We start from the raw sequence: 22,887 nt of genomic DNA on the forward strand, positions 1-22,887 counted from the left end.
CACGAGTGGGAGTTGGCTCAGGAGATTCTCCTGGAGATCTTTGCCCTTTGGGGGACCCCTCAAGTGGATCTCTTCGCCTCCAGTGCCAACCGGAAGTGTGAGAGGTTCTGCTCACGGGAATTTCCTCCAAAAGGAGCCTTAGGAGACGCGTTCGTGGTGGAGTGGTCATTCCCACTGCTGTACGCGTTTCCTCCAGTCCCCGTCATCCCGCAAGTACTGCAGAAGTTACGGAGGTTCGGTTCCCGGATGATCCTCATTGCTCCGGTGTGGGCCTGGCGGACGTGGTACCCGGACCTTCTCGACTTGTCCATCTGCCCTCCACGTCGTCTCCCCTACCGAGATGATCTGCGCTCACAGGAGGAGGGTCAGGTTCTCCATCCGGAGGTCAGATCCCTCAACCTTCACGCTTGGCTTCTGAAAGGTTGAGGTATAAGGATTGGGACCTCCCTGAAGACGTGATGGAGGTGTTGCTCTCGGCCAGACAGCCGGCAACAAAGTCCCTGTACCGTTGCCGTAAGTTCTGCGACTGGTGCAGGGTTAAGAATGTGGATCCTTTTGCATGTGACATTCCCATGGTTCTGTCTTTTTTGCTTTCTTTGGCCCACAGGGGCTTCTAAGTGGGTACTGTTAAATGTTACCTGGCGGCGCTGTCCATATTTAAGCGCTCGTCTGAAGTGTTCCTATTTTAAAATTCCTTTAATTTCTCCGTTTCTGAAAGGGCTCACTAATGTGTTCCCTCAGTCACCTTTCCAGGTGCCCAGTTGGGATTTGAACCTTGTTCTCAAGTTTCTGATGGGTGCTCCGTTTGAGCCTTTGCATTCATGCCATTTGAGACTGTTGACTCTTAAAACTGTATTTTTGGTTGCGCTCACTTCCGCTCGCAGAGTGAGTAAGTTACAGGCACTTTCAGTTAAGCCACCCTTCACTGTGTTTCATAAGGACAGGGTTGTCCATAGAGTTCGTCCTTCCTTTCTTCCGAAGGTGGTGTCGGAATTTCATTTAGGCCAGAAGGTTGTTATTCCGGTGTTTTATCCTCCTCCACATCCTGGTAAGGTAGAGGAGAGGCTCCATAGGCTTGATCCTAGGAGAGCGTTCAGCTTTTATATTTCACGCATGTCCTGGGTCAGAGTGGACGTTCAACACTTCATTGGTTACGCTGGAAAGCGTTTGGGACAAACTGTGACGAAACAGACTTTGTCTCGCTGGATTATTTTGGCTATCTCGGAGTGTTACCACTTGGCGGAAAGGACCCACCGGTCGGCTTGCGGGCCCATTCTACCAGGGGTGTGGATTCCTCTACTGCCCTACAGGGGGGTGTTCCTATTCGTAACATCTGTGATGCAGCCACCTGGGCTTCGGTACATACTTTTGTACGTCACTAGGCCCTCGATTCCATCCGTGGGCAGGATCTGGCCTTTGGCAAGGCAGCTCTTTACTACGCAATTTGATTGGGCATTCTAAATTTCTGTTTTCTAAATTCTTTTCCCACCTCCTTGCATTGGTACTGCTTTGGGAGTCTGTCATAGATATGGAATATGTCGGAGGACCCAATCCCCTCGAAGAACAAGTTACTCTCTTACCTGGTGAAGTTCTTTCGATGGGATGGTCCGACAACGTATTCCATATCGCTCCTTCCCTCCCTGCCTTCCCCGCTACAGAATTTCTTATGTAATTGCAGCTCACGTTTCCGCAAGTCTTTGTGTGTCAGACTAGCAGAAGACTGGTGCCACACGTTCTGGGAAGAAACGACAACTGAGGCTACGGGCGTCGTGCGTCCTACTTATAACATCTGGTGACGTCGGTCATCAGAGGAGGTCCTCGAGGACGGCATATCGATGTCATCGACGCAGGACGCAGACGCCGAAAGATTTTCCGAAGCAGCACAGCTGTGGTGATAACTGTCATAGATATGGAATACGTCGTCGGACCATCCCATCGAAAGAACATTACCAGGTAAGAGAGTAACTTGTTCTTTTATCGGTAGGTTTCTTTGAACAGCGTTGTTCCCACCCTCTGTTAGCCATGAACATTTCTAGATCAAGGAACACTATTTTATTTCGGTCAGATGTCATAGTTAATCTAATCGTCGGAGGCTGAATATTCAACCAAGCGAAAAAGAAACTCAATTCTTCATTGTTCCCGTTCCAGAACATAACGTTTTTTGTTAGGGCCAGTCTTATACAATATACAATGAAGTCCGAAGGAACAGACTGGTCAGTTCTCTTTTCAAGCGCACATACTGCTTTACCGATTGGGGTACTGCAATTCATGTACCTCAGGGATATACAACCTATGGCTCTCCATATATTTTAAACTACAACTCCCATCAGCTCTACCTAGCATAATCGATGTTGAGGGATCATTGGAATTGTAGTCCATAACATCTGGAGAGCCCCAAGCTGCTGACCCCTTGTGTACATGATAGAATGGAACCTGGTCAGCATAAGGGGCAATGATTTTCTGGCAAGATGGATTGAGTGAACCTGGTGCTATATTTCCTCTCAATATTTGGATTCCACGAATAGCCGCCAGGATTAAGCTGCAAGTTCAGGATATGATATGATGTGTACATGCGTATTATAAATGCCACAAGTGTTTATATGCACGACAAGACAAGGAGGGGGAAACAAGCAAGGACAAAATAACGATCTTACTGGGCCTTGTGTCATTCAGATTGTGTAAGTGTGGGAAAGGGCGAAGGGAAGAATTGCCAGGGGGAGGGGGAAGGGGAAAGTGCAGTTAACTCATGTGCAGCCAGTGGGTGGCTCATAAGTGCAGACCGAAGGGACTGTAGGGTTGCAGATACAGACCCTTAAGTGCTGCGGAGCCCAGAGGCAGTGCGAGGGCAACTGGACATGCAGGACAAACGAATAAGGGGAGAGAGGAAAAGAAAATCAGTAATAGAATTAATTATAAGCACTTATAAGCACTCCAAATATCATCACACATATTGTGAAGGAGCCAGGAATGAGATGCAGACACAGAGAGCTCATAGTGTTGGCTATAAACTTTTATTCAAAATAAAAGGGGGTTATAAAATCTCTTGCTGTCCCAATTCTAGGAGGTGTTTTCCTACCTCAACCAAAACTAATGGTCTGCCCGAAGTCAAAAAGTCCAAAGCAAAAATGTCCTGTGTCCGAAATACTATTCCAGCTCTCACATTCCAAAAGTACCTCTAAGGCGAAAAGGATGATGCCTTTGGCCTTGAAAGTGCAGAAATGTTCAAGCTCGAAAGGAAAGATGTAACTCAACACAAAAGTTCCTAGTGGACAAAGTTCCTAGTGGACAAAGTTCACCAAAGTGCGAGGGGCTGGCTCCTTCCGCAGGTTCTCTCTTAAAGATATTTTAAACTCTTAAGGTTGCGAGTCTTCCTAAGAACTCTCTGATGAACAAAAACAACTTTTATGCAAAACAACTTGGCTGTTAGTCCGAATTTCACAGGATACCTGGTGTACTCCCCTGCCAGGTTTCTTCTCAACATTAATATGATCTTTCCTTCCAGTCTTGGCTTTGCCTGTTGTCGTCTCCTACCAGGGCTTCCTCATGTGATTCACTTTGCACACTTGCAAACTTGACTTTGGCTAGTATACTCTCTTGCCAGGACTTCTTTATTTTTCACTTGACACACTTGCAAACATGTATATGTCTTGCATTCATTCCATTATTTCCCCTTTTTAAATATTGGGTCTGATATTCCTTTATATGTGCTTCCTTTATCTTTATTTGTCTTTGGTAAAGTTGCCAACAAGCCCCGGTGTCAGCTTGTCTCCTGAGGAATCACCGGCTTTTTATGGTGTTTGGTTTTCTCGCCGTGAACGTGATGTGGCTCTTCGATATCCTGACTCCTCTTCCAGGGATCACTGACTTTGCTTGTTGTCTCCCATCCCTTCACGGTTCCTTCTGTGTTTGGGCAGCTTGGATACTGCTCTCCTGTTCCCACGAACACCAGGATGTCTTCCCATCTCTTCCTTTCATGGCTTCTAGGTGGCATACCGGTTCCTGCAGTCTTCTGTCTCTGGGCTTCGCCTTTGGCTCCACTGTCTTCCTTGCAGCACAGTAGTCCCTCAGTCAGCACAGTGAGGAAAAGGCTTTACCTGGCAGCATCTCCCACCTGTCAGCTGGTTAGCATTTTTAAATGTCCCGGCACCTATTATGCACTTGCAACCACTAGAGCACATCTTGTGCTTCTCGCCTTTACTGATGCTCATTACTCCATTCAGGTTTCTCATCCCAGTACTTTCACATGCATTTAAATGGTAGTCCGTTCTTGGTAAATTCTGTTTAGAACATTGAAGGGTTTCTTAGTAGCTTCCATGGGCGGTTGAAGGGAGCTATAACAATATGCCATTAAGGTAACGGGAATCAAAGGGGTATACCTGAAATGTAAAGTGGTATACCATGCCTCATCTGATGTCATATCACCCCTCTGAGGGTCACCTTGCCTCATTTGGTCCTCTCTCATATAGCGGACCCCAGGGTGAGGATCGGGTAGCGGCTGCTGTCCTCTGGCCACATGGGAAAAGGCTACTGCTGGGAAAGGAGTAATGACATCCTCAGATTCATCACAATAGCCAGCCGCTTTTCTATATGAAAATAGACTCTCTCCATGCTAGAAAGAAGTGACAAACTATGCAGCCAGTCAGTAACACTCGGTCGAAGATCACTCTTCTAAAATCTTAAAATATGGTTCTTAGCCATTAAAAGGGCCCTGTGTACCCCAAAAGAACCACCCGTGTACCGACCTATTTTGGCAGGGACCAGATCCAGCCCACAGACCAGTGGTGTATGAGGGAGTGTAAGGGTGGCATGGTATCAGAAGTATGACACTGACAGATATACAATTTAAAAACCTGTATTCAATTTTCGGGGTTGGGGAGTAGTCTCAACCATCAAATAATAAAGAAACGCAGTCCTAGTCAGTCTGTCAAATCAAAGATGGCATATACTAACAAAACCTAATGCCTGCGCTATCGCTTATACAAAAAGTGTGCAGAGGGGAATATGTATGCAAAGGAAAATCAGTGTCATAACATAAAAATCAATTGGCTGAGTCAGCTATCCTTCCCACATTAGACAGCACAAAGTAAGGCTGTCCCCGTACACAGCATGACAGCCTATGGCTCAGCTTCTCAAAACAAAGGCAGTTCAAAACATGGATTGAGGCCCCCTTGGCCTTCCACGTCAATGTCACACATTCCAGCTTCAAAAGTTGTTTCACAGTTCAACAAAAGTTCATGCAAGTCTCCCTCGGTTGGGCTTGGACCTTTCAATCACAGCACCTTCACGGGTTCCCTTCCTCAAGCTTAATTCATTCATTAGAAGCTCCCTTTCCCTAATTTATCACACTTTCGATCTCCCTTGGCCAGGCTCTGAGCTTTTCCTGATGTGAAAGACCTTCGAATGTGCACGTTTTTTTTCTATAGACCTCCGCAGGACCACTTTGAATTTCCCTTCACTTCAAGCTCTTGTATGATTTGCCCCAGTGTCTCTTGGTCTGGGTAGTTCAGTATCAAATGCACAAAAGGTCAACATTCACCTTTTCACTTCCCCTTTTGTCAGGGTTAATCTTGATCATTACGCATTTTAAAGTTCATTCACTCTGCCGCTTTATAACAACAATTTTACCTTCCGCAGAGCGTTTAGAGTGGGCTATTTCTTTTTTGCCGAACCACTGCGCTACTCTGTATCACTGGCTTCAAAGTTATCAGTAATTCAAAGTTCCCCCATAGGTTTGCCTTCCTTTGTGTCTCATCCACACGGGTGCAGGCTTCAATTGTGAGAAATACTGTTGCACCTTTAATATTTCCTTAGCACACAACGGCCTTTCATGCTGCTTTCCAACTCACCGGCTGTGTGCATCCCTTCCTTGTCTTTGTGTTTTTTTTAATTCACGAGTCAAGGTTAATGCCACAGGATTGGCTGTGCCTTCCCAACTCTTTTGTTCACCCGGGAACGTCGCTGGTGCCCTTGAAACAGAATGCAGTCTTCCTCTCTGGGATTTGGTCTTCTCCGTGTATCTCTCACACTCTTTGGAGGCAAGGTCCTCCTGCCGGGATCTGCCCTCTTCCGTGGCCGAGTGGTTGTGTAGAAAGGAGTGGGGAGGAGTTGGGATGTTGCAGAATCCTATAAAATAGGATGGGTCATGGGCACAGGAAAGGGGGGGAATACTGCATCTCCCCATCGGTTGTCTCACCCCCACTCCCTGAAGACCCCTCACCCAGGTGATCCTCCCACACTGGTCCAGCCCCAGTGTCTGGATCCAAAGGCGATGGCCATGCCCTGGCCAGCTGAGAGAGAGATCGATCCCCGGGGACTAGTAGATGAGACAACCTTTGGTTTCTCACATGAGGCAAAGACTCAAGACCTCATCACAGAATGGGTGAAGCATGACCAAACCATGAGCAACGTGGTACCCACATAACTCTTGCAGTTCCAACTGAGATTATATGGTTGCAATTTACAGGACCACATTCTCCACGGGGATCAATGCATGTAGTAAATAGTCCACTATTGCAAGTACCTCCAGGTCCAAGACAAATTTATATATATTGGAGCCTGTGCAGATACTATTTCACACCATATCAGATAACACATAGTCAAGTCTGAATAACAATTAATCCTGCCATGTTGGGATGCCAGGTTAAATCCAGAAGGTGTTTGAATTTTATATAGCAGAGAGGTAGATAGTGTCATATATGTAGACTGATGCAGGACCAAAGGTGGGCCATGACCACAAGCATTTAGGGTAGTAAAAGCTTCAGAAGGCAAAGCTCCATCGGCTTCAGCTTATACTTGAAACGCAAAAACTCAAAATGAAGCATATATTGACTATTATGGGCTTGGCCCAACCTTCAAATGCCAGCCTTTTACCAAGTACACTATGAAAGAGTACAATTATCAATCTGCACAGCTGGGATTTTCCACAGGCCTTAGTCTGCACAAAGCAAATACTTTCCTCCCACCAAACTGCATTACTTTTCTTCCATTCGGTTAGAACATGCTTAATTAATAGCCCGTGGGGTCAAACAGACTGGAAGCTGCTTGTCCATAAAAAGCAAACAATCCAGCGGAGTCAGAGCGACTGACCCTCTCTCAAGGAGGATCCAGTTTGGACAATCATCCCGATCCAACTTGAGCCAATGATATATTGTACACAGCGTAAAGGCAGTATGGTATTGTCTGATATTAGGATAACCTAAACCACCCAGCTACACCTGCCTCAAAAGAACATCCATCACAACTGTTGGCCTGGAACCTCCTCCACACCAAAACCTGTTGAACAATGTATTTATTTATCAAACTAGTTTACTTGATAGTGGAAAGGAAAGCATGCTGAATACATACAAGAAAACAAGAAACTTCGGCAACAAAGTCATTTTTATTGTACTAATTTTACCACACTGTGTCAAATTCAACTTTTTCCACTTTTCCCCACTTTCTACTATCTCCACAAGGTTAAGTCCAATGTTATGCTCAAGAAGTCTATCAACATCTCTAGTAATTTAAATGCCCAGGTACACAAATCCACCATCAGCCCATACATTTCGCTCTACATCAAACAAACCCCTATGGCATGAACGTGAGATCAGGAAGATGAATTTCTTAGAGCCATTAACCTTCTAATCAGAGATAAGTGATGCATCAACATTAACTCACGAAAGGAGTGCTCCAGATCTAATATAGACTTTAAAAGATCCTCGGCATATAAAAGTACTTTTGAGGTTCAGTATCCATGTGAAATGCTGTTAATTCCTTAGTGCATTCTCGGCATAACCGCAAGTCCAAAAGTAAGGATGACAAAGGACAGACTTGACGCATGGCCCTCCAAATTTCAAAAGGATCTGGCGTGTTACCATTGATGGTCACTGCAGCCATTGCACCATTGTACAGAGCCTTAAAATGTTGCATAATCTGTGGACCAAAACCAATCTAAAGCAAAACTTGATGAAGCTCTAACCAGTTCACCCTATCAAAAGCCTTATCAGCATCATTTCTAATAGTCACACACATCTGCTAAATGCTTGTTAAGATGAAAAATATCCAACAGTTCTCCCAAATTATCATAACTGTTTCTGCCACTTGCAAACCCAGTTTGATTTTTGTAGACCACTTCGGCAGTAGTCTCCTAGCCAAAATGTTTTCCAAAGGTTTTACATCGAATTTAATAAAGATATTTGGCGGTAGTTGCTATAGTCAGAATATTTTCCTTGTTTGGTAATAACGGTAATCCATGCTGTACGCATAGAGTCCGCAATGCATCTTTTCCTAACAATCTCTACATAAAGCTGAACCAAGAAAGGGGCAAGGATAGGACTAAACGCTTTATACAATTCAATCTGTGACCTATCTGGCCCAGGGCATTTTCCTGATGCCATTGTATCCATGAATTCCACAAACTCTTGAATGAATATCAAGACAAAGCTGATCTTGTTTGTCTAAACAAGGGATGTCTACCTAAGGCAAATATTCACAACAATGTGCCTCAGTGAAGTGTCCATATTAATTGTATAAAGAGGCATAACATTGTTTGAAGGCTTCACAAATTTCCTAATTCGTTCTTAAAAATAAAACGACCTTCTCCCACAATAAAAGCGACCTGTCTCCTCTTCACCTTGACTTTCAGCTGGTTTTGCTATGACAATATCAACCCAGATTTGCTTATTAGTTAATCCAAAAGGTTTCAACATGTGCAATGATACCCCAAATTACTCAATGCCATCCTCTTCTTGTAATGTTGCAACTGACTGGGCAGCCTATTTTACCATCCCGAAATCTCTTGTGGGTACAGAAATAGCCACTCGTCTGGCAAGAATGCAGAATTGTATATGCAAATTATGTTTAACCTGCTTCTTGATACTGAAAAATTCCCTTTTTCAAGATTTTTTTCAGGAACAGTAAGGAGGGCGTTTCCATGCGTTTAGTACCGTGTACTGCACTTGAAATTCTCTTACTTCTCAGTCAAATTCCCAGACTGCATTGCTGGCACACAACTCGCTTCATTGGGGGAATGTTGAGGCAATTGCTGAACAGAGCATGGTCGCTACATAATCCTTGGTGCCCACTCGGAGCCAATTACTTTCAGAAACTAAGACTTTCAGATAACTCCATCCATAAGGCATGGAAATGTATTCAAGTGACCTGAAGGTGACGTGTCCCAATACAAAACGTGCACTATCACTGATGTGGGAGCTGAATCTAGGCAAACGCAAAGTCAGAGGTAGGGATGAAAGCACTAAAGGAGCACTTGACGAGCTCATTACTCTGAGGGTGGGGGTTTATGGAATGCACAGATTACTGGGAAAAAGAAATGTTCTAAGCAGGCATAATGTAGGAGTCTGATCATGGGGGAGTGACCATTTGACATGTTTATGAATTAAGCAACAGTAGGGGTAGTAATCATGAAAGCAGTTACACATGTATCATGGTGGGACAATCGTAGAGCTGATCCTGGCACAGTGTACTGTCTATTCGGGGGTCCAACCTTTTCACCATTATCTGCTCAGGGCAGTGAAAAAAAAAATATTGTTTAGAAAACAATCTTTGCTTGTTGACTTTTCAAATGTAATATTCTGTTATGATTTGTTTTATAGTAGTATTTTTTTTCTATTGCAACACCTTTTTGACAATTCATTCGTATAACAAACCATGGATTATTTTACCAGGTGGCATATCTTTAAAAATTATCATTTTAGGACGTTCGATCTTTGAATTATGTATGATGTTGGTAATGCACTTGCACCTAATCGTCTAAAGAAGTGTCTGAACTACTTGATGTGCTGTTTAACACCCTGTGTTTTTTGAGGGGCAATGTGGTGGAGAAACATTAGGAAATAGTGGCACATCTTTTCATGAGGAATGGTCGATTCTGGATTCATTGTCCTTTTCCCTTTTTTTCAGCATGTGGTATTTCTGGTCAAGTTCTTCGTTGCCTGGATGATCCCAGATGTTCCCTCAGAAGTGAAGGCCAGAATCAAACGTGAAAAATATTTGACACAAAAAATTCTGCATGAATATGAACTCTATAAACTGAAGGAAAAGCTGTGCCAGAAAGACTGCACCGTGGATTTGGAAAGGGAAGTCATTGCCACAGAAGGAAAAGTTCAGCTCTCTGAAGTTATGTAGCGATCGTTTCTTCCCCATGAATATAAATATTCTTGCCTGTGAAACCTCAGCCCTTAGCATTGTTCCCGTATGTGCAATATACCCAAAGCCATATGACAGTTATTACCTTTTGCTGCCAAGCGCTTAACTGAAGATATTTGGACAAAGAGCATCTTGTCTACCCCAAAAACTGCTAAGCCCAGAAGTGCATGCTGTGTTGGTCCAGAACAGTGCAATGGTGGCCTGAACTATAATTTCCTGGACTCGCACAGTGCTCTTGTTCCATTTCGGAATGCCTAATGCCTGCTGTGAGTTTCTCGACCCTTCAGTTGGTGTTGAAGAAATGCTGGCGGGAATCAACAATATATGTGCACTTGGACATTTTTAAAGATGAACCTTTTTTTCTGCACCATGACTTTTAGAATGTCTTGGTATTCAATACAGCAGGGAAAGATATTTGATGCTAGGTGTAGTCGCACTGAAAGCGTATTTTATAGTTGGAACAGTGAAGTCATGTGGAAAGGACCCCATTTCCCCCCCAGGCAGAAAGAACATTGTGCTGAGAAGTTGGAAAGGTATGTCTGATTTTCTTTCAACGGCCATTTCATGGCTCCTATCCGGCTGTGTCGCATGGTGGCCTCCTTACAACCAAGTGAGGAAGCGAGGAAAGGTAAGGTAGAACTTAAAACCACTGTATGTACAGTTATTAATAGAGGAAAGTTGGAGTCATACCAATCTATGAAAAAACTCTGGGTGTCCAACCCCAAAACATTTCTCATAAACATGCAGATGGGAAGGGGTGTAGAACATGTGAGGTCGTATTTCAGTGAAGCGTATTTTGCTTTCTTCCCAAAGTGCACAGTCGGGCAAAACAACATGGCTGCTTGAAGAGATTTCTATCGAAATCACTTTGAAACGCTTCAACCATGTTTATTTAACTGACCGACTGGCAGCTTTCGGGAAAGCACCTCAATGGGTTAGGATCAAACTAAGCCTCACTCATTTGCTGTGTGCTTACAGAAGTGATGTAATGTGATGCTTAGCAGCCTAGTTAAACGTTCATCACTTTAATTTTCGGAGAGCCAGTAATGTATGTGTGTTTAATGTCGTATAAAGATTGTGCGCATTAGTTATGTTTTTATTGATATCGGAAAGTTCACTTATGCTTCAAATCTTGAGTGGCTTTAATTATCGTTTTTGAAACCCAGACTTTGCTGAAGGCGCTTTAATTTGCTCCTTGGCGTAATTTACTGTGGTAAACCGGAGTCATGAAGTAACGTAGGGTTTGCTTTTATTTCAGTAGTTAGTGTGTGTTTTTATATTGTTTTTATAAACCGTCCTTCATTTCTAGCTTTCACAAGTCTTTATCAATATATTTTTTTTAATAATGTTATTACTTTATTACAGACCTAACAACTGATCAGTGCTTAGTGCCTTTTTAATATGCATTGGAGAAACATCGGTGCAATATGGATCTGTGCTATGTAATGTAAATGTAAATCAGACACTCTTTTGCCAGTAAACACAGCCACTGAAATGTATTTATACTGTCGGCTATCCAAGAAAAGGACACATGCAGCGAACTTCTTCCAGTCACTCAGTATTATGCAAAGCACTCACTCTGCTAATTATAAGATATTCACGGTCTATTTGCAGGAGAGTGCCAATTGGCACACAGACTGGGTGCCGAGGTTGCTAAGATTGATGAATTGAAAGTGGCCGATGTGGTGTTCTTACTTTTTATGGTATACTGATGGTTAATGTCAACTGCTTTTGCTCGATTATTTGTTATAAGGGAAAATCTGAAATCTGACATGCTTCTGCACATATTTTAATTGATGTTCGTTTGTGTACAGGAATGATGAACTGAGATGTTAAGGATTAGTGAAATGCTTACTGAGTTTGTTATCCTTGGGCCTTCCACTGTTGCCATTGTGTTGGTGGACGATTGTTTGTTCCAACCTATGTGTGCCTGCCTATTACTTTTCAACCTTTTTAATAGCATTTCATTCCTCTGTGTATCGATCTCTACACCTATATATATGCCTATACAGTCAAATGCATATAAGCGTAGCACTACACAAAAAGCATATTATGCACATTGCAGGTCATCACTCTTCATAGGTAGAAGTTTACTGTGCGTGCAAGTTCTACTGTATGCATATGAGGCAGTTTGACGAGCATTACATCCCCACACTAAGTTCTCTCTCCAACATCCAAGAAGGCATACCAGACCTCCTAATTATGTACAAATGATTGCACTGCTTGAACATTATTACTAATGTTTACCATTGGAGCCTGTCTAGCTGTGCGTAATATTGCTACAAAGCTGTTGCATATGGTATAATGTCATGTGGGATTGCAGAACCTTATTGTCAAATTCTTCCTGACACCAGCTAAAAATTAGTCCATTGGTGGTAATCCTTATGTTGCATTGGTTATCATTCATTATACATAATTTGAGGACTACATATTTTCATTTACTTTGAAAATTATTCTCGAGGGGAATCCGATGAAGGGTGCTGCAATACACGACGCGCCAACATTAGTCTCTAAAGTGAGAACTCTAGAAATCCTTCCTCATGCACATTCGTCTAAAGGAACAATAATTACAAATGAAATATTGTTTGCCATTTCCTCGCCATAAACCACTCATTCGACCTGTTACCACACATACAATTGAGCTTGGTTTATTTGATGGAAAGCAGGGAGATGAATTGCAATAGTATCTTCAACGTTAAGTGCATTCCACGTCTGCACCACTTTTGGCCAGGTTTCAGTTTTGGGTGCGACCTTCACTTAGACTAAAATCTGGTGAATGCCCTGGATAGCTCATGCAGTCTATCGGAGGAAAAAAAAACTCCTCATATAGTTGTGGTCTGTACTATGACTTCAACTGCAGGGGAAGACATTGCGCACCAGTGTTGGCATTCCAGTTGAACAGCCTACAATCTGGAGTTGATGTGAAGCCTCATCAAACAATGATTCCCAGTGGGAATTCAGAGTCAAGGGCAGCAGTACAAAAAGTTATACTTAGTTTCATTTCATATGTTAAACAATGGGCCCTCACAGCCCACTACTCCTGCGTTTCATCAAAGTCACCTGGCTTCTTTCAGGAGTGGGGCAGGGCATAACACGATACACATCATGTACCTAGTCAAAGGGGTGGTGCACAATACAAATAGCTAATTTCGAACGACCTAGTTCCCTCATTTTACAATTCATCATAACTTTTACAGTTAATCAGGCAATGACATAATTTCAGTAATCCAACCCATTTCATAATGAGGCGATATGCTTCGAGATGGCGCACCCACCCTGTAGGTAATGTCCCGATGCCCAAGTTAAGGACCCAAGCGCAGCGAAGGGTGGTGGGCTGTTACCTACAGGGTGGGCTCAGCCACTGAGTGGCATATCGCCATTAGCACTCTGGTAGATCCCTACATGGGTGCTAAAGTTTTTATTTTGTAAAAAGAAAAACGTTCCTTTTATCTCTCCGCCGAACGTTGCTCAGTGCCTTCAGCCAGGAAGTCCGTTTTCAAAGTTGATGACTGAGGTCGTCAACATTGAAGAGGGGACTGCCTGGCTGAAGGCACTGTGCGGCGACGGGCGTCGAGATGAAGGTACGTTTAACTTTCATTTTACAAAATCCAAAATATAAATAATATTAGCACCCTTGTAGCATAGCTCTCAACTCACCCGCTTTTGGCGGGTGTCACCCGCCTTGCAAAGGGCTGACTCACCCGCCAGGCCTCCTGCATGCCCATTCATTCCAATGGGCGTCTCACCCGCCAGAAACAAAATCGGGTGATTTCACCCGCCTTTGCAAGACAAATGGTTGAGAGCTATGTTGTAGGGATCTACACGGTGCTAATGGGAAAGGGGCACTGGGAGCCAGGAAGGGAAGCGCCCGACACTAACGGAAGTGCTCTGAAAGTGGGCGTTTCTAGTGAACACCGCCCAGATTCTGAGCATTTTCATTGGCTACAGGCGCATCCCAGTGTGCTAATGGTAGCATTGTAAGCAATGCAGCTGTCCTCTGTACCACAGGCCCTGTATCACAACAATACCGGCAATTCCTTGCCTTCCCTCGGTGGGAGGACGGAGGAAGATTTTGACCAAGAGAGAGACTTCTTGTGAATCCTATTAGTAATCAATACGTATAAAAAATATCCTGCTTAGATATTAAAGTGCAACTCTATAGATTTCAAAAGCTAAAATCTCATAGTATGTGTCATTGAGACACAATGCACAACATTGGCAACAAAGGCTTCCACATTTTATATTTGCGGACAACAGACTTAAACAATAGTAATCTCTCCTACATTATTGAATGAGCTTTGTTTATTGAATCCAAAGAAGGGAGCTGAATTACAGCCTTTCCTTTAACATTAAGAACCTTTCTGCCTGAGCACCAGCTTTCGGCTTTGTTTCAGTGTTGGATGTGCACCTCACTTACAGTAAACTCTGACAAACGTTCTGGATAGCTGATGCTTTCCATCGGAGATGGGGAAAGAGGTCGGGAGCGGTGCCCCTATACTTTTTATTTTTAAGCTTTACTGTTCCTATACTTTTATTTTTAAAAACCGTTCTGGAATGGTTTAGTTTTAAAATAAAAGTGTAGGAAGAAGTTGAAACTTGCACTTCAGTGCACAGCACTGAACATTCCCATAAACAGCAGGTGTGTTTGGTTGGGGGCTTGGATTGTGTGTCTAAGGGAGTGCAGCAATGAGGTTTGTGGGGAGCAGGGACAGGCCAGCAGGAAACATAGTTCCACTACTTTTATTCCTATACTTCGACCACTGGACGGGGGGGAAAAACACTCTCCATATTGTTGCATATTACTTTGCAACCTTTTTAATAGCATTTCATATTAAAGTCTCGGGAGGATGGCTCAGGGGCAACGTGCTCGCCTTGGAAGCAAGACAACACTGAGCATCACAGGTTCGATCCCTGGGTCCACGGTTAGAAACCTCTGGGTATTAAGCGCGTTATAAATAACATATATCATTTCATATATCCTTTTCAAGAAATGCTTCCTTCCAAACACCGAAGTAAACACATCATCCACTCCTCACCCTAATTGAGACGGGGGGATTTGCTCCCCACTGTTTCCTTCCTTGGTTGCTTGATTGTAGACCCTTGCTGACGTATTGCCCGCCTGCCCCGTATGTTAGCTCCTAACTCCCTTGATTCTTCTCACCATGTTCTTTCCCCATATGATTGATAGATATGTCCACACTCAATAAATACCCTAATACGAATATGTTTTCATTCATTTAAATGTTTTACTCTGCACCCATTCACCATCTCAGCCAGTTTGTAGCACTGAGTGTCTCATGATGGGTGGGTCCTCATGGCAATTGAGTAATCTTCAAATTAGATCCTTGTGGGGCCCACGCTCAGCAGATGCTTTCTGAAATGCGCTCTGCTACAGCCAAACGTTTGCTCTATTGGAGGGCTTCCGTGCTTGGTCCCAGTGTGTATGCATCGTTAGTTTCAAAGCTCCCCTTGAAGACAATAATTGCTGAAACATTTGATAAGGAGGGTCTGCTAGTAGAAGCCCACAATGGGCGTGCTGAGGTTAAATAATTTTACCTTCTTGTTTTTCATATTTGAAATTCAGTTGGGCAATGAGCTTGAGGCTACATGATCAAAGGTTACGTTCAGGAACTTACTGTGGGGACATTTTTCAAAAGCCTTTTGGGCTAATACCCCCAAGCCCTATAGGTTCCCCAAACAAGCTTGCTTTTAAACATATTGTGGGTGGCACATTAGGAGCTGTCCTTCCTACATTCAAACACATTGTTAAAAAATCTACACCAAAAAATTATGCTCGGAAGCAGTTACTCAAAGGCACACAATCCTCTGGCACAGCCATAAGATTAAGGCATTTCAGCTACATAAAACCATTTTAGAGTAATGTGAATATAAAATGGTTAGTTTGCGTTCTTGCCCACAACGTGCATCACAGAACCTGGTTAATGACACAGTATTAAAATGTTATCAATAGAACATGCAGCCATGACTCGTACTATGCTCTCCTCACCTGGATCTACAATATGATATATGATATGATGTGGCATGTATAACGCACCTAGACAATGGTGCAGCTTGTGTGGCAGGACTAAATCTGGGTTGATTAGTCACATGATGACGGGCTTTAGTCATTTTGTCATCTGATCACGTATGTACTGTAATAGTTTCCTGACCTTTGGAAACGAAAACACAAGCTTCAATTGAAATGCTGACTTAAGATCCATTTGTATAGTACTCTCCAAATAAGTGAAGTGGGCACCAACTCATCCTAGAATATAGCTTTTACTGATGCAAGATCTACTCGCTGAACATCTGTGGTGATAGTGAAGGGGCAACAAGCTGCTTATAAAACCCACACCACCACAAGGACGTGGCCCAAACATGCATAGCATGCCAGACCCCACCTCCCATCCACTTGGAATAATAATCGCTGAGAAATATGCAATGTACGAAGCCCTATCGATGAAGCTGACTGCAAACCCTTTATTAAATATGGGAATAGGACCACATAAAGTCATATATGCATTTGATGAATCTGGAATAGATCACAAATAGACTGAAAGATGGCCTTATGTACAATCATTGTTGAGGATCATACCGGTTTCCTTAATCTTGAACGCCAGTTCATGGAGTTGGTTCTGTCAGTAGTTCAGTGCCGTGAGACCGACAGGCAGTTGTCAGTCTTAACAAGTAAGGCATGAGATAACCTAATGTTACAATTTAGAGAAATAAGCAAAGAGATCAGAGGATGTGAATGGGAGGAGAGGTTAGGAGATTGTTCTATATTAAAGAAAAACACCACATCCCATAATGACATAACTTCTTAAATTTATTTTAATAGTTTTTTTTATAACCCGCTTAACACCCGAGTTTGGTTTCTAAGCACTGATCCGGGATTCGAACCTGTGTTGCTCTGCATGGACTTGCTTCCAAGACCAGCATGTTGCCGTCTGTTCGTAGCAAACAGTTCCTTTGAGCAGTAATTCATTATTAAGGTTCTACAATTTCCCAGGTCTCTGCTCCAAGTCACACATGGCATCTTCACTTCCTTATTTAGGCCCTTGTGTACCGTTTCATCAGTCATTTTGAAGACATTTCACGGATCCATAGCAGATTCATAGCAGACTGCAGTTAGGTAGTTTCGATACTTAATGCTGATTTTATGTAAAATAAACAACTCTGTCATACAGGTGCAGCCGATTGCAAATAATTACTTTACTTGTATCATCAAATCTTTTCTAAGATTTGACGCCAATCCAACTGTGATGGAATTTGTACCAAAGGAGTGTAACATTCTTATGATTAACAGGCCCCCTGGGCATATGGAATGGAGAGGGGATTAGCCGTTCTCTCTAGCCCATGTGTCCAGACCAGTATTCAAATACTCAACTATAAAGACATCACTTTGAGTTGGAAAGCTTAGATAATGCTCTTGTCTTCTAGCTTAATGATATATTTTCTTTTTTTATACTCCCCCCGACCCCCCCTCCCCGCACCCCAGTCACAAAGCATAGTTTGTCAGTACCTTAAGGGATTTAGTGACCGATTGCAGTTAAATAACGTTGTTTTGACAACTCCATGATTGTGCGGGATTCCCACTAAATAATACTTTGTGTTTTAAGGACCTTGCCTTGACCTATGAATTGCATTCCTGACTCATACAATGAGATGTTTTTTATATAATATTTTTTTTTTTGCTCAAACAATGTATTCTTTTGTAATGTCCCTATGCATGTGGTTTGGATATAGCATTATGCTAGCTTGAATCAACTCCACGATATGCTGCCAACAATGTTACATTGTGATGCACATGTCACAAAATCCAAACTTTGCCCCTAATACGAATCAGGATTTTTTCATGCTGACTCAGGGGGCTAACATAGTACACCATCATCTCATTTTCGATTAGGTGATAACCAGTTGTGAGGCTCAGATCTCATTAAAAACTGAGTTTCACTAAAAGTATATTCTTGATTCACTTCAAATCATGGCCTAATTAAGTAAAAGTAGAGGGCAGAACACATCTGGAGAGTATATTGTAATCTAGAATCCAAACTCGCACTGATTTGTTCCAGTAGACAATAAAAAATGCAGCTGGCTCTTCATTCATAATCACCCCTTGAACTTGTGTTCAGCTGAAAATGTATAACATTATTTAGGAATGTTGATGTCCTATGATCCTTCAAACACATCTATCACTTTCAATATCATTGGAACAACATTGTAGAATTTGACAAAGCAGGTTCTATTAACATTATACATTTAATAGCCTCTATTACCCCTCGCCCTTCTATTTAAATCCTTAGCCAACAAAGAATTCACCAAATTGGCTGATGTCAATAGTTTATATGAATCACAGAAAGAGTCATGCCCCCCTGCCATGTTTAAATGCTTTACATGTTCACACAGATTAGGTCACACATGACCTCATTAATAGTTCTTTAAGCCAGGTTGTTTTGCAGCTAGTCTGAAATGGTCCCTTCTCTGGAAAAGCCATCTTCTGTCCCAGGAGATGTCATTTATGTCCCATCTCAAAACATTTTGTCAAAATTGTCAAGTCCAATAATGTAATGGAACCACTACCAGCAGGTTGTTAGACCTGTCCGTGGAACAGAAGCTATCACTTCATTAATCATGTGCAATTTAAATCTGCTTGCAGATCAGGGGCGTGGAAGTGCCTGAATCCTCCTGTATCTGTCTGCAGCCTTTAATACAATGTCAGATGAGATCTTGTTAATTCGACTAAAAAAAATGTTATGAAGGAGCAGTATGGGCTTGGTTCTAACCTGTTCTGGCTAATTGTAATCGGTTATCATCTTTTCCACTGACAAATCAATGCCTCTGAGACAATGCAAGATCAGCTTTCTTCCCCCTTTTTTTATATATCTGTTAGCTCACTTCTAATGCTTAACAGAACTAACCTTTCAATGCATCTGCATACAATTATGCCCATGACACTAAGATTATTTTAGCAATGGAACTCCATGATTTGGGCTAAATCGGTACTTTTTAGGATTGGCGTATTGCCATTTATGGTAGAAGCAGACAAATCATCTAAAGATGAACCCAGCAAGCATGAATACATTTTATGGTTGTGAATACAGCGGGTCACTGGATGTTTCATTGTTGGCCTATCAAGCTTGGGCCATGCCACAACACATCCTAATACTTACAATGCTGGGTATTCTGGTGGGCTCTAATTTGACTTTGGAACCTCGATAGAATGCTGCTGTAAACAAAGTATTTGTTCACCCTTCAATTGCTAAAAGGAGTTTCCCTTTTTTAACTTTCTCTGTCAATCCTTAAGTATTCAGGCTCTATTTACTTTGACCTTCCTAATTTCTTAAAATGTCTCATACTTTGCAACCATCTTCAAATAGTTAAGAACACAGCTCCATGTCTTCTTCTGAAGCTTCAATTCCATTAGACCATAATACCTGTTAGTGGTCCGATGGCAGGGGGCGAGGGCCAATGGTAATCCTGTGACCCTGCAACAATGCAATAGTTTCTTGGGGAACGGTCATGCCAGCCACCTGACATAAGGGGGACAATTAACTAAGATCCATAGGGGCAATCTATACTGTATACCACTCTGATCACCCAACCAGAAAGTGGTATAGGTTATTCCGGGAAGGGCCCATGTTGTGACAACACTCTGCAACAAAAAGGCTTGACACAGGTTTGGGAGCGGTGACTCTGTAGATTTTTGAATGTCCTGTATGATCGCTGTTGGTTTTTGTAATAAACGATAGTCTAACTTGCCCTTGGCTGAGTCGTCTGTTCTGGCGGAAGGGTTATTTGGCCTTGGGAGCTGAACGGTTAAGCTCGTAGCAAGCCCCCAGTCCTCTGGCATACCAGACCTCACCAACACTTCCAGTGGTGAACAAAGTAAAGGTGAAGAGACCACCTGGGCCTTGGCCACATACCATGGTTTGGAGTTGAGACATTTTTCCTCGGTAAATGTTTTTAGTAGTAAATACCCTACCCCTCTGTCATTATGATTTGGCATGTTATACCTGTTCCCAACACTAAATCTTAGGAAACTGACCATGGGAGCTTCTCTGTCACCATCTGCCACATCTGGAACTCCATGCCATTCTCTCCGAGATCGATGGAATATATTACCATTTCAGGAAAGCTCTAAAAACATTATTTTATTGCTTAGTTGCTTCATCCGTAGACTTTACGAACATAGTCGTGTCTCTTTCATGCTAGAAAGACACTGCAAAGGTGTCAGAACATATTAAATGCACATCATATAAGCATGTGGCTACAAGCTACCAAACAATATGTACCCCATGCTTTGTTTTCAAAGAAGTATTGACGCTTCATATGCTGTAAAATGTTTTGTCTTTGAAATGTTATTACTTCTGACATAATTATTTCTGCATTATTTGATAGCTACTCTTGCACACGATTCTGATTGATGGAATCACTTTTTAACAGAAAATATGTACTTTGTCTCGTGTGACAGTCAATCTATCTTAGTCTGTTTGCAATTAATGCATTTGCCATCTGGTGTAATTCCTAGTACTGCATAGACACAATATGGCATTATTTCCTTGTGTGTGTTGCTTTGTCATTCACAAAACATGTTAGCTTTGCTGCACCAGCTATGTATGTTTAAAATATACACTAATCTATTTACAACAAAAAAGTATGTTCAAACCCGCAAAGTGCTCAGATTAATCAGCTCGTCCTATGCTATAGGGAAAATGTATATAAATGCAATATATTATTTGTTATCCATATTGTGTGCATAAACTACAAGCACCCGTCTGTGAAGAAGAAAACTACAAAATGTAATTCTCTTAAACATTTGCCCTTTAATTTTCAGAGTAATATATTCACTTTTGGTGTATGATTTCATTCTGCAAATCTAAACGTGAAATGTTAATAGATTCAAGAAGGCAGTCACAGGACCATGAAGGAGGATGCTCTCGTGAAACACTTTGTATTTTCTACTGGATTTTATTATGATGTTTAAATGAATATTCAATGGATATTGTTTTTCAAGCACCTGTAAAATAAATCCTCTGTGCTGGATGCAGGTTTTCTTCGCTTTCCTGATTGGCTGTCAAGCTAAACTGTCATGTTCTTGACTGGACGTGACGAATTGCCATTTTATTGAGGGCCTTGAATGAATTTACAAATAAAACCTTGCATTCATTTAATGAATTGTGTAGTCGGTCTTTATATTACGTTTGCAAGTAAAGTCCCTTGTATTTCGCTGCTTTAACCACTCTCCTTTGTACTATCATTCTTCTATCAGATAAACATATGACTCTGTAATCGTCCATGTTCGACAGTTGAGTTTGGTTGTACAAATGGCCTAAGGTCTATACAGGCTGTGGGACCTTCGAATTTCAGCCACAATGGAAAGATTTTCAGATTCAAGGCCTATACCAAGAACCTTTACGCCCATGTAGACTTTCTCTTTTCTTATAATCTTTAAACATGCTGATCATTTCTATGCTCCACATTAAGGTAAGAAGAAAAGAACACCTGATCCTAATGCACACATGATTTTGTCAGAGACCTACACATTCAGGACTTCTATTGTGGCTATGAGGTTCATGCTCCAAAAGCAAGACACTCCAAGTGAAAGCACATTCCGCGCAGGGAAAATACACCCACATGGACACAATGGAAAAATAAATGATGCTCCTAACCAAAAAGTAAGATACTCCTTTCCATGGGAGAAGCTATGGAAGGTGGGAAGATCAGATGGATCAGCATAAGGAAGCGTATGCAGTAGGAAAATAGAAAAACAAACAACGTGGTTTTATTTTTAATACAGGGAATGCACTGAGCACCATAGGTTTCTCACAAATGCATTGTAATACAAAGAATTTGTGCCAGCAATCTGACTGCTGCACTCCCACACTGCTTGGTAATATTTTTACAACACAGTTTAAGCAGTCCTGGACTTAACCATGTCGGATGAGAATTGGCCCTATAACTTTGTCTGAATGATGCCTGTGATTTATCGTTACACATGTAATCCTTACCTAAGGATTGTATTTCTTTAAAGAACGTGTCAATTTCGATAAGAAATGTGTTTATTTATTTTGTCATTTTTAGAGCGCACTGTAGAGATGTGTCTTTGGAATGTTAGGGCACGCAAGCCACTCTCCTTGTATTCTTTCGGAGCTTGGTTCGCGTGACCAATTGATCCGTTAGATGCGATGTTGAGTGGATGGGCACGGCGGGCCCCGTTGAAATAAACTCACCTTATACCCACTCAAAGTGCCTCCTCCAATCTTTACATTGGCGACGAGGAGAGGGGGCCCGTCACGGCACTCGGACAGTCCACGGTCCGAGGCGAGTGATCGGCCGACTCGCTGAAAGCAGCTGCAGCGCCATCTGAGCCCCTCCCTCAAAGGCCTCGCCAGCGCGGAAGGCTGAAGGCCCGGGGCTGTGTGGAGCAGCGGCGCTGTTGGAGCCACTGGAGCCGCTTTCCGAAGCCGCGCAGGGCTGTAGATTCAGCCGCGCTCCCCTGGCCGCATATCCGCACAAGAAAGAGGTGAGGAGAGACCGGGGAGGCAAGGGCGAACACAGGGTGGCGCCTCAGGACAAATAGCGGATCCGCCCTCTGCATAAAGGAAATACAAGCCCAACTGGCCCAAGAAGAAAAAAAAAAAATTGAACGCCAGGAAGCTTTAAGCAGGCATTGTCACGGCACATGAATGCCATAGGACTCTGCATAGAGGAACAGTGCCGTGGAGTTAGTGCAGACAAGCAAAT

At 42.6% G+C, this 22,887-nt stretch overlaps 1 protein-coding gene across 7 annotated transcripts in view; it reads left to right on the top strand.

Moving 5' to 3' along the window:
* Positions 1 to 21,318, top strand: part of ANO5 (anoctamin 5) — a 652,338-nt gene extending 631,020 nt beyond the window's left edge. For all 7 annotated transcript variants that reach the window (XM_069623486.1, XM_069623488.1, XM_069623491.1 and 4 more), the window contains one exon: positions 9,898 to 21,318. In XM_069623486.1, the coding sequence (XP_069479587.1) occupies positions 9,898 to 10,122 (225 nt within the window). In that variant the 3' untranslated portion in view covers positions 10,123 to 21,318. The remainder of the gene's footprint in view (positions 1 to 9,897) is intronic.
* Positions 21,319 to 22,887: the final 1,569 nt, after the last annotated feature.

This window comes from Ambystoma mexicanum, chromosome 11 (assembly GCF_040938575.1).
Source record: "Ambystoma mexicanum isolate Mex_15411 chromosome 11, UKY_AmexF1_1, whole genome shotgun sequence".
NCBI lineage: Eukaryota > Metazoa > Chordata > Amphibia > Caudata > Ambystomatidae > Ambystoma > Ambystoma mexicanum.